General features: G+C 37.9%; 1 protein-coding gene across 1 annotated transcript; it reads right to left on the bottom strand.

Moving 5' to 3' along the window:
- Window positions 1-57: 57 nt before the first annotated feature.
- Window positions 58-4,182, bottom strand: LOC136231173 (protein ALTERED PHOSPHATE STARVATION RESPONSE 1). The gene is made up of 5 exons (XM_066020478.1): window positions 2,536-4,182; window positions 2,369-2,443; window positions 1,975-2,189; window positions 1,257-1,480; window positions 58-907 (listed from the first exon to the last, which is right to left on the bottom strand). Exons 1-5 carry the CDS (start codon window positions 3,479-3,481, stop codon window positions 265-267), a joined length of 2,103 nt encoding a protein of 700 aa, XP_065876550.1. The 5' UTR covers window positions 3,482-4,182; the 3' UTR covers window positions 58-264.
- Window positions 4,183-14,201: the final 10,019 nt, after the last annotated feature.

The raw sequence follows: 14,201 nt of genomic DNA, 5'->3' as shown, positions 1-14,201 counted from the left end.
AACAATCTCTTTATAAGATCAAATAAGAATTTCATATTCAACTACTTAAGTCGGCAATTGTAGGATACATTACAAGTTGCAATTCAATCCGATCCAGTTCTACTCAAAAGCTCTATGGCATGATGGTTTTGACATTTACAAGTATCTATTCTCAAAAAGGAAGACTCCTGTCAAAAAAAAAAAAAAAAAAAAAAAAAAAAAAAAAAAAAAAAAAAAAAAAAAAAAATCGAAGACAGATAGATAATTACATATAGAAATGCAACTTTAGTATCTAGTTGGCCTCCCGCTCAAGTATGCTATTCTAGCTGTTTCGCTTTTCTGTCTGATATCCTCGTACATTTTCAGTGAAGCCTCAGAAAATTTATTTAATCTATCAAGAACTTTTGTCAAACTCCCATGTATCAAGCATAGGTTTGAAGATGCCTCTTCGTTTTTCTCATTCTCTTTGCTCTGATTCTCTTCTAATTTCTCCTCTTTCTTTTGAGATTGATCTGCTTGTTGCTCCATCATCCGGCACAGATCAGATGAGAAGGTTTTGATAGCAATACTAAGTTCCTCAGACGGTAAAGCTTTAAGACCGGCAGACCAATCACGACAAAGAACAAAAATAGGTGGTGCAAGGGCTCGGCGAGGGGAGAATGGTCTCCTGTGCTTGGATCGTTCCTGTGGTAGCAGGATGCAGCGGTGAAGCCACCCATTTAGCGCTTCGACATACATCGTGTGGCTGTTAACCCAGTTTGCAAAGCTCAAGCCAAAACACTCTACCTCCTCTAGAAGCTGAGCCATAATCTGCGTGCGTGTGTCTCCCTGCAGAGTTCCTGATGCGGTTCTTGAATGGTATGCCAATGAGATGGTGATGTACTGAGCATGATGACATTCAAGCATGGCCTTCCACATCCTTATCAGCCTGCATACCAGTCATAAATACTCAAGTAACAATGAATTGCATATGAACGATGTGTATGGTCTCGATAAAACATTGTGCAGTTCTGGAATCACAAAGTGAAAAACGAGACAATAACAAGAAATGAAGGATGTGAGGGGCTAAGGAAGTAATTTACAAGGTAAAATAGCTTACTCTAGCATATAGAGAATGAAGTATATCAACCTAAATGTGCTTGATTAATAAAAGACTTTTTTGCACTTTTGATTTAAGTTCCACAAACAGAAACTTTAGAGATTGTAAATGTGATTACGTGCATCTTTAAGGCTTGAATTTATTTGAGGTAAATAAGAAAACAAGATTAGCATTTTACCCTTGAATTAACTCCAGCATTTGTGGCTGCAACTCTTCATCTCTCATCTTCTCAATGCGCTTTGATATTGTGTCAACAGAATGAAGGGCCACTATTATTCGGGAATGCAGATCCTTGACGTATGCCCGAGTCTTGTCAATCACTTGGGCACTATGATCCTTCGCAAATTGGTGCCTAAGCTGATCACATTTCCGATCATACTCTTTTCTGATAGATTCACTTGCCTATACAACATCAATCCAGTAACAAGTCAGGAGGACAGCACAAATAATTTTGGGTTGCAAGCTATAAGATTATGTCAAAGTCAATCAAATTTGAAGCAGTGTGACTTTTCAGCAAACTCAACCTACTCTCTAAGCCTGAAGTAAGAAAATACTCTCTCGTGTTTGAAAATTTTCACATACAACAATTACAAATCAAGACCAAGAAAATGAAATTGTTTATTTCCAAGGTTTTGGAATCAAATATTTCTCTATTTGTGTGTGCATGACTCAAATAAATCTAAATACGTCAGTTCACCAAATCTACAGATATAGATCATGCATGTTTGGTTAAACATGGATATGCTTTTTATTCATAAAAGTACTTGTAAACATTATCATTCATAGACAGACATTTTCCCATTGCGAAGCAAGTAGTAAGTCCAGTATCCGATTTTCTTTTAGAAGGCACATCAACATATTACATTTGTTACAAGTAACGAGATGTTATAAAGTACCTTGACTTCATCATATAGTTTTCTTTCCCAGGCATACAGCCTATCAAGGGTTGAGGAATGGCTTCCAGCAATCATGCAGAACTCTTCAACAAAATCGCTACCACTGTCGGAGACATCATCTCTTGTGGCTGAGGCAAGTGGATTTTTCGACGAATTTGACCTTGATGATGTAGTTCGCTTCCAAGTAATGACCTTCGTAACATGCTCCGCGGGTCCTAAGAAATAGGAGATCATAAAGTTTCACTTTTTTTATATAATGAATGAGTGCTATTAAGCATTTGAAACATGTGCACTAGGTACAATAACAAGCAGTTTAGCAATTGAACAGCATTATACCTGATTAGCATTGACAAGTTTAATGAAACAATGCGAGTTGTGATGAACAAAAGCTTACCATGAGAAACAAGTGAAGAGTTTCCACGACAGCAAACTCTGAGAGCTGCAAGAAATGCTGACGCGGATGAACTCACTGCAAGAATCAGAGTTATTACCAAGAAGAATAAACATGTGCAATGGAAGAATATTGAGGCTGTTTATAAAAGGAAAGGCTAAAGAAATTACCATGTGGGTCAGAGTATCCAACCCTTATATTGTTAGCCTCAATCATCCTTGAAACCTCTCTTCCACACTCAGAAGCTCTAAAAAAACGATGTTCTATATCCTTTATGCTTGAAAGAAAATCCTTAGCTCTATGTGTAATGAACTCTGATGGATCTTCTCTCTCTGCACACAAATCTTTCGCTTTCTCTAGCTTTGAACCTGGCTGCTCATTTTGCTTATTTATTGCTTCTCTAACATTTACTATGCCAAAATCACTATAGATTGTTTGTGTTTCTGTTTCTGAACCGTTTTGTGCTAATCCAGGCCTTAAAATTCCTTCACCATCTTCATGATTATTTTCATCTAAATCAGCTTTTGTCAATTTCCCATTGGCATCAATTACATCACCAAAATCCACATCAACCTCATTCCCCCTCAAAAACCTGAAGCTTTCACACTTACCACTTGGATCAAAATAATCCCAAGAACCACCATACTCAAATGGGGGTGGTGGCGGCGGCATTGGCATTGAAAACCCTAATGATTCATCCTCCACAAAAGCATCAGTGCTATTATTCAAATTAATCTTGACGGTCAATGGATTAGCAGCAACCCCAGCTCTCATATAGCTCAAATTTATTTCAGTAGGAAAAATGGGGGTTTCATTGTTCAAGGGTGAGTCTGAAATCTCTGCAAGATGAGAGGGAGAAGGAGAGGGGTATGAGGAGTGTGATGGGCTCTTTTCAAGCTCAGTAGCTGAGGTTGTTGATATAGAAGATTCTATTAAAATCTCTGCCTCTGCGAATCTCCGGAGAGCAATGCCGATGTTTTTTAGTGAGTTGATATAAGAGACATGAGCTGCTGCAAGATTGTACCTTGAATCAATCGCTTGCTTTATGAATCTCCTACGTTCTTTGCACAGACGCAGAGCTTCGTTTTTCTCTGCTTTCGAGTTCGCCGAACCCATTCTACAGAGTGGATATGAAGACCAAGTTCTTCAGAGGAACTCCATGTTTGAGTATCAAAATTACACAACAGACAAATCAAAATGCTTTTTCCTTAAAAAACCAAACTTTGGGTTAAAACAGAGCACCAAAGAGCAACCTTTTTCAGTAACACTTAGAGATGCGTTGTGCAAGAAACGTTAAACCCATATGAAGAAAAGTCTGATTATAGGATGGAGAGAAACCCCAAACAACGAAATAGAAGATAAAGTGAAAATGGTTAAGCTTTTATCTCACGGGGAAGAAAGGAAAAAAAGGGGTAAAAAAACAGAGAAGGAAAGGAATAGTTGTTTTCAGGGAAGATGGAATCACTAAACAGCAAATGGTGGTTGAGAAATCATAAAAGCGAAGCCATTAATGGTAATGCGAGAAAAAATTGAAAGCGAGCGAGTACTGAACAGTATCAGTGATGCAAAAGGGAAAAGATTTTTGGACGGACAGAGAGCAAGAATGATGCATGACAGACAGCAGCAGAAGAAGAAGAAGAAACGTCAAAAAGCAGAGAGAGAGAAAGAGAGGAATCTGAAATTTGAGGCACAGAGAAGAAGGTGGCCTCGATTGGTGTGCTAACTTGTTTTTGTGCAGCTCTATTTTCTGCAATTTCATACCACTTCATAAACACACATTAATTATAATTTCTAATAAAAAAAAAAAAAGAAAGAAAGAGACCAACTGCTTGATATCAGACTCAAGAGGAAAAAAGAGGTTGCAGTTCTCATGCATATGGTTCTTGGCTTTCAATATGGAAGTCGTGGAGTGTGGAGGTTTTTTTTTTTTTTTTTCTTTTAATATGACTAGAATATAAAGTATTAAAAACAATTTCTACAATATTTATTTATTTTTTAAATAAATAAGGTTAATCAACTTTTTTTTTTTTCCTGAAATAAGGTAAACTTTATTAATTAAGATCAGAAGCGAGAATGTCAAAAATAATCGGTGGTGGACAGGCCCACTCACCACGAACAGATCTAGATGTAACAGCCTTAGCTAAGCTATGAGCTGCTAAATTCGCTGAACGTTTTACATATGAGACTGAACATGAGTTCAAGGCTCTTAAAAAATCACAACAATCATTCACTACATCCGATAAATAAGATAATTGACGTTTTTGCTGATGTATGGAACTAATAACCACGAGACAATCTGATTGGACCTCCACATGGCTGAGGTTAAAATCCTTAATCCAGGTAAGAGCCTCTCTTACCGCCATTGCCTCTGCCAACAGGGGATCCGTGACATCCGCAAGGTGCCCCATTTTAGCAGCAAAACATCTACCCTGATGATCCCTCAGCAGACACCCATAGGAGCTGAATTTATTCTGGTCATCCACGCATGCGTCAATGTTGCACACATAGCTTCCTTCCGACGGTTTCTTCCATTTTGCGATTACGACCGACTGTGGCTGGGGGTGTTTTAGATTGACGATTTGAGCTTCTCTCCAGTCGTGCAATTCCGATAAGGCCATACGGTGGATTTCCTCTTGTGTCTGTTCCCTGTTATTCCAAACCTTATCGTTCCGCGCTTTCCAAATACTCCAGCAAAGCATCACTACTTCATTTCCCGTTCCTGACGCCCCTCCGATGCAATTTGAAAGCCAGAAGATGAGATCTGTGACCGTCGATACCCTATTATCCTGAAAGAAGATTTGCCACACTCGGTAGGCTCGTGGACAGCTGATAAACACATGAAGATCGTCTTTCCCATAAGCGTTGCATATTGGACAACAGTTTGGGAGGGAGCTTCGCCGGGATGCCAGGTTACTCATAGTCGGTAAGCAGCTTGTGCAGATCCTCCATAAACAGTTTTTAACTTTTGGGGCCACCTGTAAATTCCATATTAAGTTCCAGTTAATCATAGAGAGATTTGCCGTGTTAGAAGGGCGGGATCCAAGTGCTTTGAGATAACCACTCTTTACTGAGTAATTACCGGACTTTTCGTCAGGCCAGAACCAGTCATCCTCACGCTGCCTCCTTCGCGCCGGAATTGAACAGATCAATTGGACATCCCTTCTATTAAAGATTCTACTGATGAGATCAAGGTTCCAAGCGCCATTTTCATTTAGCAGATCCTTCACCAGACTAGTAGGCAGTGTGGTATCGAGAGGGCTGGTAGGGAGAGGGAGGGAATCATCAAGAAGCCACGGGGAGCTCCAGATTGCGCTGGTTTCACCATTCCCAATTTTCCTTCGGAGACCCATCACAAGCAATTCACGTCCCGCCAGAATGCTCCTCCACACAAAGGAAGGGTTATGACCCAAAGGAGCCTGCAAAAAATCAGAGTTAGGAAAATACCGAGCCTTAAGTATTTGAGTCACCAGTGAATCCGGATTCTGCAATATCCTCCAACTTTGTTTTGCCAGTAAGGCAAGGTTGAATATGTGGGTATTTCTGAATCCAAGTCCTCCGCTTGATTTAGGCCAGCAAAGGTTCTCCTAAGATTTCCAATGAAGCCCATAAGATGATGATCCTGATGAGTTCCACCAAAACCTGTTCAGCATTTTATTGAAGTCGTCACAGAATTCATTTGGCATGAGGAAGATGCTCACCAGATAGGTTGGGATCGATTGAAGCACAGATTTGATGAGGACTTCCTTCCCAGCACATGACATGTATTTCTCTTTCCAATTATTAATGTGTTTCCATGCTCTATCTTTTAAGAAGCCAAATGTTTGCATTTTGCTTCTTCCTACTACAATCGGTGCTCCTAGATAACAGACCATGTCATTGACTTCAGAGATTCCAAGTTCATTACACACCGCTGATCTAGCATCAATCTTCGTATTGCCACTAAAAAATACGGAGGATTTCTGGAAGTTGACACACTGACCAGATGCCTGTTCGTAACATTGTAGACAGGCTTGAACCTCCTTTGCCTCATTCGCATTAGCCCGGAAGAATAAATAGCTATCATCGGCGAAGAAGAGGTGTGACACCTTAGGAGCATTACGTGATACCTGAGAGCTGTGAATTCGACCTGCTTGCTCCTTTGCAGCTAGCAGTGCCGAAAGCCCCTCAGCACAGATCAGAAACAGGAACGGGGAGATGGGATCTCCTTGTCTCAGACCTCTCTTTGGGATAATCGGGCCAATTTCTCTACCATCTTGAACTACCACATAGGACACAGTAGACACCAACAACATTATCCATTGAATCCATCTGTCTCTGAATCCTAATTTCCGTAACATATTCTCTAGAAAACCCCATTCGATTCTATCGTAAGCTTTACTCATATCTAGTTTTAGGGCAGCCGTACCATGTTTACCATATTTTAGTCCGCGAAGTTTATGAATTGTCTCATAGGCCACAATAATGTTATCGGAAATCAATCTTCCTTTAATAAACGCACTTTGTGTACTTGAGATAATGGATGGAAGGATTGCTTTGAGACGATTCGCCAACATTTTTGAGAGGATTTTGAGAAGGATATTGCATAGTGCTATAGGCCGTAAATCTGAAACTTGTTCAGGATTACTAATCTTCGGAATAAGAACGATCAGGGTATCATTCAACTTTTGTGGGAGTTTTCCAGTCCCGAGAATAGAGAAACATACCTCGCACACATCATCCCCTACTATGTTCCAAAAATGTTGATAAAATGCCGGATTCAGCCCGTCAGGACCCGGACTTTTATCCGGATGCATGGAAAAACAAGCCTCTTTTACTTCCTCCTTAGAAAACCTTTGAGATAGCTGATCATTCTGCTCTCTTGTTACTCTTACTTGTATAAATGGGAGCAGAGCTGTATCATTGTTTCCTTGGCTTGTAAAAATATCGCTGAAATAATCTACTAACAGATCGTCCAGCCCGTTGCATTTCGTTCGCCAATTTCCACCTGAATCTCTAAGTTGTGAGAAACTGTTCTTTTTCCTCTTATCCGTAGCATATGCATGGAAATATTTAGAATTAGAATCTCCATCTTGTAACCACAACAATTTGGCCCGTTGTTTCCAGAAGTCCTCCTGCTTCCTTAGCGTCTCAGCATATGCTTTTGCAGCTTGTTTGAACCTATCCACACCATAAGCATCACGTCTCCCCTTAACCTCTTGCATCTGAACTCGAAAGGCATTTAATAACCGATTGAAATTCAATTCTAAGGTCGAACTCTACTTCTTGAGAGCCTCTGAACACACAACGATTTTTTTTTGTAATATTGCCATCTGGGGCCGACTTCCACGCTTCGTTCACAATTGTCGCACAAGCTTGCTCCCGTAACCAAGCATTTTCGAATCTAAAGCGTTTAATACTAAAGCCTTGTATCCAAACCTTACATTCCAAGAGGATTACCGAGTGATCCGACGAGATAGTAACAAGATTCCTCGAATTAGTTTCCGTGAAGGTCTCTTTCCACCTGATATTAACAAAAGCCCGATCTAGTCTTTCTTCAATCCACCTGTCTGAACCTCGCCCGACCTCCCAAGTGAATGGATGACCAATCATACTAACTATAGTTAGGCCAGAGTCCTCCACGGCTTCTTTAAAACCTTCCATCAACCAGTTGGGTTGGGGTCTCCCCTCCCCCCCCCCCCGCTTTTCTCGTGAACAAAGGATATCGTTAAAGTCCCCGATGCAACACCAGGAATACAGGATTAGTCGGTGGGGGGGGGGGATTTTACACGTGTGTTCGGGAATTTTTTTTTTTTTACTAATTCAAGCTTGTTTAATTTTTTTTTTGTATATATACGCGTTATAATTGAATGGTCAAGAACCAATTTTAAGGAGACCTAAGAGGCCAAAAAAATAGAAATTTGGATTTATAGAGGCCTAACAGGCCAAAAAAATTAAAAATTTGGATTTAGAAAGGCCTAACAAGCAAAAAAAAATAGAAATTTGGATTTAGAAATGCCTAGCAGGCCTAAAAAAATTAGAAATTTGGATTTATCTAGTACCTAATAGGTTTAAAATATTGAAATTTTGAACAAGCCAAACACGTAATGGGATTTGAAAAATAAAATTTAAATAAATAAACACTTTCTAAAATAAATTGAGGTTAGGGGGAATTGAACCTAGGACCTTTTAAAAAGAAGCAATTGTTTTAACCATCTCATCTACCTTTAAACAATGAAATATTACTACACAGAATGTATATACACTAATATTTGGGGGGCCGAAACTACTCGTGACCATGCTGGTTCCGGCGGCCGGAGGGGCCCGGGCCCCCCCCAGGCCCCCCTGTATACGCCCCTGACTTCAACAAAGCAATAGTTTTGAACACAAAGGGGCAAACAAAACTCCTCATAATATTATAAAAAAACTTGGGGACAAGACATAAAATGTGAAGACTGAACAAACACACGAGTCAATTTGTTAGCGAATAAAAAGAATTGAACAAGAGTCTAAGAGTCTTTAAAAGAAATGAGCTCCTGGGACTTTGCAATTATTCCCTAAATTCAGACTGATCACAAAGAAAGAGTAAATGGTGTCGACAATCGTTTTAGCATTTGTTTCAAATGTGACAAGCTACAAACCATGAGATGAGACCTAAGATAATGCTTCCAACACGGCCAAAGTCTCACTCTTAGGTATAACAGGAGAACCTAAAACAACTAATGTACAAACCCCCTATGAATGAATCCAGAGCATCTCTCACGACCGCTGCTAAACGTGCTCGAAATCAACTACAAAAATCGATGCATTCGTATTGCACTTGAGGTAGCCATAGGGAGATAATGCCCGACGAGATGAGCAACAAGTGGATAAAAACTAGCAGACCTTCGAATCTCTTTCTCGCATCCAATCGCAGAATGATTCTATCGCACTAAAGAGGCTTAACGAGCAGAATCACTATAATTATTCCAGAATTTTTCATTCCACTGACACTAATGTTCCACAACACCATGAGGACTTTACATTTTTCAGCAACTGTTGCACTAGAAAAAATTGAAAATAATAAAATTAAAAAAATATTCACCATTTGTGCCTTAAAAGAGACAAGCTGACAATACCTGCCTCCAACTAAACAGTCTTCAAAATCGAACAATAGATAAAAAGGTACCAAAGGTCTTCAATATCGGCGTCACACAAAATACAAGAATTAGTTGAATTCATGCCTCGATGAAGTAATTTTGTTATTGCGGAAAGACAATTTCAAGCCAAATGCCAAAAAAAAAAAAGTATTGCACCTTAAGTGGAACCTCCACCTTCCAAGTTTGAGCTCAATCACATGGAACATGAAAATACTTATTCTGCCATCTTATATGCACTTTTAATAGAATATGTGCCCCTCGGATTACAAACCCAAATGATCATTTCGCCTCCACCTCTCTCGTGATTTTGGGGCTTGACAATTACCAAGACATCACGAGCCGAGAATAACTCTTCTAACATTTACACATCTCAATCCAAAGAGTTGGGAATAGAAAGATAACAAAGTTTGAGATTCTCTAACCCCGGAATGACATTTGTTTGAATTTTCTCGTCAAAGGGATCCCGCAACCTAGGATCATTCCAAACACTAATCGAGGTTCTATCACTAATTTTCCACCTAATCCCTTCTTTCAACAAAAGCCGAGAATTCCAAATACTCCGCCAAATATAACTCGAAAAACTCCCCAACTAGGACTCCAAAAAATCCCCCTGATGGTAATATTTAACTTCGAAAACTCTACTAACAAGAGAATTTGGGTCAAACATAAACTATCAACCTTCTTTACCCAACATAGTCAAATTGAAAGCAATGAAAATTCGAAAATCCAATCCTCTATAATGTTTACATGTGCATAAATGCTCCCAAGACATCTAACTCAAACCCCTCACACTCGTCTTCTCATTACCCTGTCAAAAGGAATTAAACATGAGATGGAGTTCCTCAGTTATAGAAATAGGAACAAGAAAGGTACTCATAAAATAAATAGGAATGACCTAGCCTCAATACGAATAAGAAAAGCATGTCCGGTCTTCGAGATAGGGTTTCCACTCCATCCCTAAAGTTTTTCCGATAACCCATCCTAGAAGTGAGCAAAAATAGGTTTCTTCTTGCGATCCACTACAAAAGGAAGCCCAAGGTAACAACCAATGATAAACATATGAAATACCCTAAATATAGACGAAACAACATGAACCAAATTTTCTTCTACATTACTGCTGTACATAATAACCGACTTTTAATAATTGATAGCTTGTCCCAAGACGTTCTCATAGGGTGGAATCAATCAAATTGTTCTTCTAGCTTCTTGTAGAAAGGATGAGATCATGACATCATCCAACAAATCTTATTTCTAGATTTAGTTTCAAACTAATGAATCTACTTAATCTAGTAAATTTTAATAACTTTTTTTTAATAATAATATCCTTTCAAAACCAAGCATACACATAATATGTATAAATGGAGATGAAAGATATTATCAAGAGATTTTATTTTGTTTAATCCATTATTTTTCTCAATTAAATATAAGGTTAACTCTCTCTGAATCGGAAAAAAAAATAATTTTATTCTTATAAAATAAGCTTAATTTTATCTATTCATATATTTTTTTTTTTTTTGAAGAATTTTATTTTGATGATAGAAAATTTAACAACATGATACTAACTCGATTAGGTTAATATGAGATTGATATAAAAGTTTTTGGATTGGTTTAGAGTTTAATTATTTTGACACTAATCCGAAATTAATATGACATGAACACGATATAATTTACAAACCTAATAATTGCAACCTCTAATATTTATGTTGTTAATGATGTTTTGTACATTTTTTTTATTAGGATAAGGGTCAAATTTAACCTTAATGTTTTAGCGAAGTGCAAATCTAATCCTAACATATGAAAATATGTAAATTTAACCCTAACGCTTTCAAGTAAGATCCATTTTAGCCATGCGTTATCGAAAATTTTAAAAGACTGGTTTGATTGTTATTTAACTGTCACATCGGACCTTCCAAACAAATTTGACGATAAATTAAAGTAGTTTTGTATATTTTTTATTTGTTTTTTTATAACTATATTAGTAATACTGTAAATATTTTTGACAGTTTGACAAAAAAAATTATGATTAACTTATACGTGTCAGATTTAGTTTTTAACATTTTAACAAAATTTTAATAATTTTGTTAGCAATACATCTTAAACGGTGTCTTCTATGGTTACTTTGTTTTTGACAAAGTAAAGTTTACTTTGTTTTTTTCACTATTGGATGATGGTGGACTTTAACAAAGTAAGACTTACTTTGTCAAAAACAAAGTAAGTATAGCTTAACCCACATAATTGATATTTGGAAAGTCTGAAGTGACGGTTAAATTCTAATCAAACCAGTTTTTTCTAATTTTTAATAATATAAAACTAAAATTAATATTGCTTTGAAACGTTAAAATTAAATTTACTATTATTTCATGCGTTAATGTTAAATCTACACTTCTTTTAAAATGTTAAACATTTTTATCTTTTATTTTTTTTTATATTTTACATGGGTGGCCCTATTTGGTAAAGAGCGTTTTGAGATAAAAAGAGCGGTTTTGACCAACTCTAGAGGTTTGACCACTGAAACCGCTGATTGGAGTGTTTGGTGGAAAGAGGTTTGAGAGAGAGTTTTGGGATGAAAACGCTAATTTAGAAAAAGCTCTTAAAAGGAGCTTTTTCAATTAGCGTTTTGCAATATTAAAATTAATGGACTTCTTTAACCCTAATAGATAGACTCCCTCTTCTCCTGCGCCAAAATTAATGCACTTATTCGTCTTTTTGCACAAACCGCTATTATCAATCAGCTAATTTTTACCAAACAGATCTACACAAACAGCTAGTCAAATCAACTAGTCAAATCAGCTAATGTAATCAACCAACAGCTAACAGCTAATTCCCAATCAGAGCCATAGTTTGCCTTCACTTATACAAATCCCGATCCGTGCCTGATTGAATCTATTATATTTATTTTCATAAATTGAATGGTTTAGACTGAATAATTTAATATAAAGTACTTTAAGTGGACCGTTATTTATATAAACATAAAGCTTTTTTTTTTTTTTTTTGAAGCTAAATGTGTTTAAATAATTTAGTAATGAAATTTAATATTGAAGAATATCCAGAGAACTTTAATGGGAGAAAGAACAAAAGTGGGAGGATGTTTGTGTTGTGGGTTTAATATTTTAAGTTGGGAGAGAATCTTGATGTGAAAATGCAATGGATGGGATCTCAATCATCTAATTATATGTTTTACATCTTTTCTTTCTTTTAATTATTTCTTTCATCTTTTACTCTTCTTTTATATTTTTATTAATTTTCTTGTGGAAGAGTCAAAAAGAGGGGATGGGTTCTTTAACTTTACCAGACAAGCCAAAACAAATTATAAGAAAAATTATATATCTTTTAAATAAAAAAGAAAGAAAGTAAAGAACAAAAAAAAAAACGATTTTTGTGTATTTTTAATTAAAGCTTAAAAAGTGAAAAACCACGAAAAAGATAAACATGAAATGTAATTTACGGTTTGATAATTCACTAAATTACTTAAATTAATCGAGAGCTACTGATGACGAGTCCTGCGATGCCGACGGATCTCCATTACCGGCCACCGATTCCTATCCCGCCGGACAAAGAAACTGCCCCGAATGCACAAATTTCTGTTACACGCCGGTCTTGGAAAGAAATAGCGGAGGGAAAAGGAGAGAGCAAACCCTCAAGATCCCGATTGAACCTTCGAGCGGCGGGTCTGCTGAAGATCGAAATCCCGGTTTCTACCCCTCTGCAACCAAAGGTAACCATCGACCCGGAATTGAAATTGAAACTAAGTAAACCTTGGGAGAAAGCCCTAATCGTGAAATTGCTGGGTCAGAGTCTTGGCTATGTCGCCTTACAGAAGAGAACGAGTGACCTATGGAAACCAATTGCCGATTTCATGCTGATGGATTTAGGTGAGGGATTCCATTTAGTACAATTTGACAATGACTTGGATCGTGATCATGTAATTAATGATGGACCGTGGTTGATACAAGGACATTATCTAACTGTAAAAACCTGGTCTGCTGATTTTAATCCTTCTGAAGCATATGTGGAACAGTTGATGGTCTGGATTAGGCTACCACAGCTCCTTCTGCTATATTATGATGAGGATGTGCTAATGGGATTGGCAGAGACCGTTGGCAAACCAATCCGAGTGGACGACAACACCGCACTGAGGACTCGAGGCCGCTTTGCTCGGGTTTATGTGGAATTGAATCTGCAACAACCTCTTATTGCTCAGTTTGAACTTGAAGGGGAGATACAGCGGGTAGAGTATGAAGGGCTGCATATTGCCTGTACAAAATGTGGAAGATATGGGCACCTGAAGATGGAATGTAGCTGGCCGAGTGCACTTCCCCTAAAGACAGCAAACAGATCAGTCGATATGGTGATTGAAGGAAACCCTCCGGAGGTTGGCAGCGCGAAGGATAAAATCGGTGAGTCCTCAACCATGGTCAACTCGAATGAGACAGAACGGGCAAGCTCCGAAGATTATGGCCCCTGGATGATTGTCCCTAGCAGAAAGTACAAGTCAAGGATGTGGTTAGGGAGTGGATATGGGAAGAGTAACCAGCCAAAAGAACAACAAAAAATGGAGAACCCTTTCACTACCATAGCCTATAGAAAAAGAATCCTCTGCACCAGCTTTTGAAGGTTTTGGAAATCATCAATCCAGTCGCACAATCACAAGCAACAATCCAAGGAGGAGCCGACAGACAACTAAACATGTTGCTAGCTCCTCAAGAAGCTTACAAGCAACA

Source organism: Euphorbia lathyris, chromosome 5 (assembly GCF_963576675.1).
Source record: "Euphorbia lathyris chromosome 5, ddEupLath1.1, whole genome shotgun sequence".
NCBI classification, from domain to species: domain Eukaryota; kingdom Viridiplantae; phylum Streptophyta; class Magnoliopsida; order Malpighiales; family Euphorbiaceae; genus Euphorbia; species Euphorbia lathyris.
The sequence above is the reverse complement of the archived record's forward strand: the minus strand, read 5'-3'. Positions and strand labels throughout refer to the sequence as shown.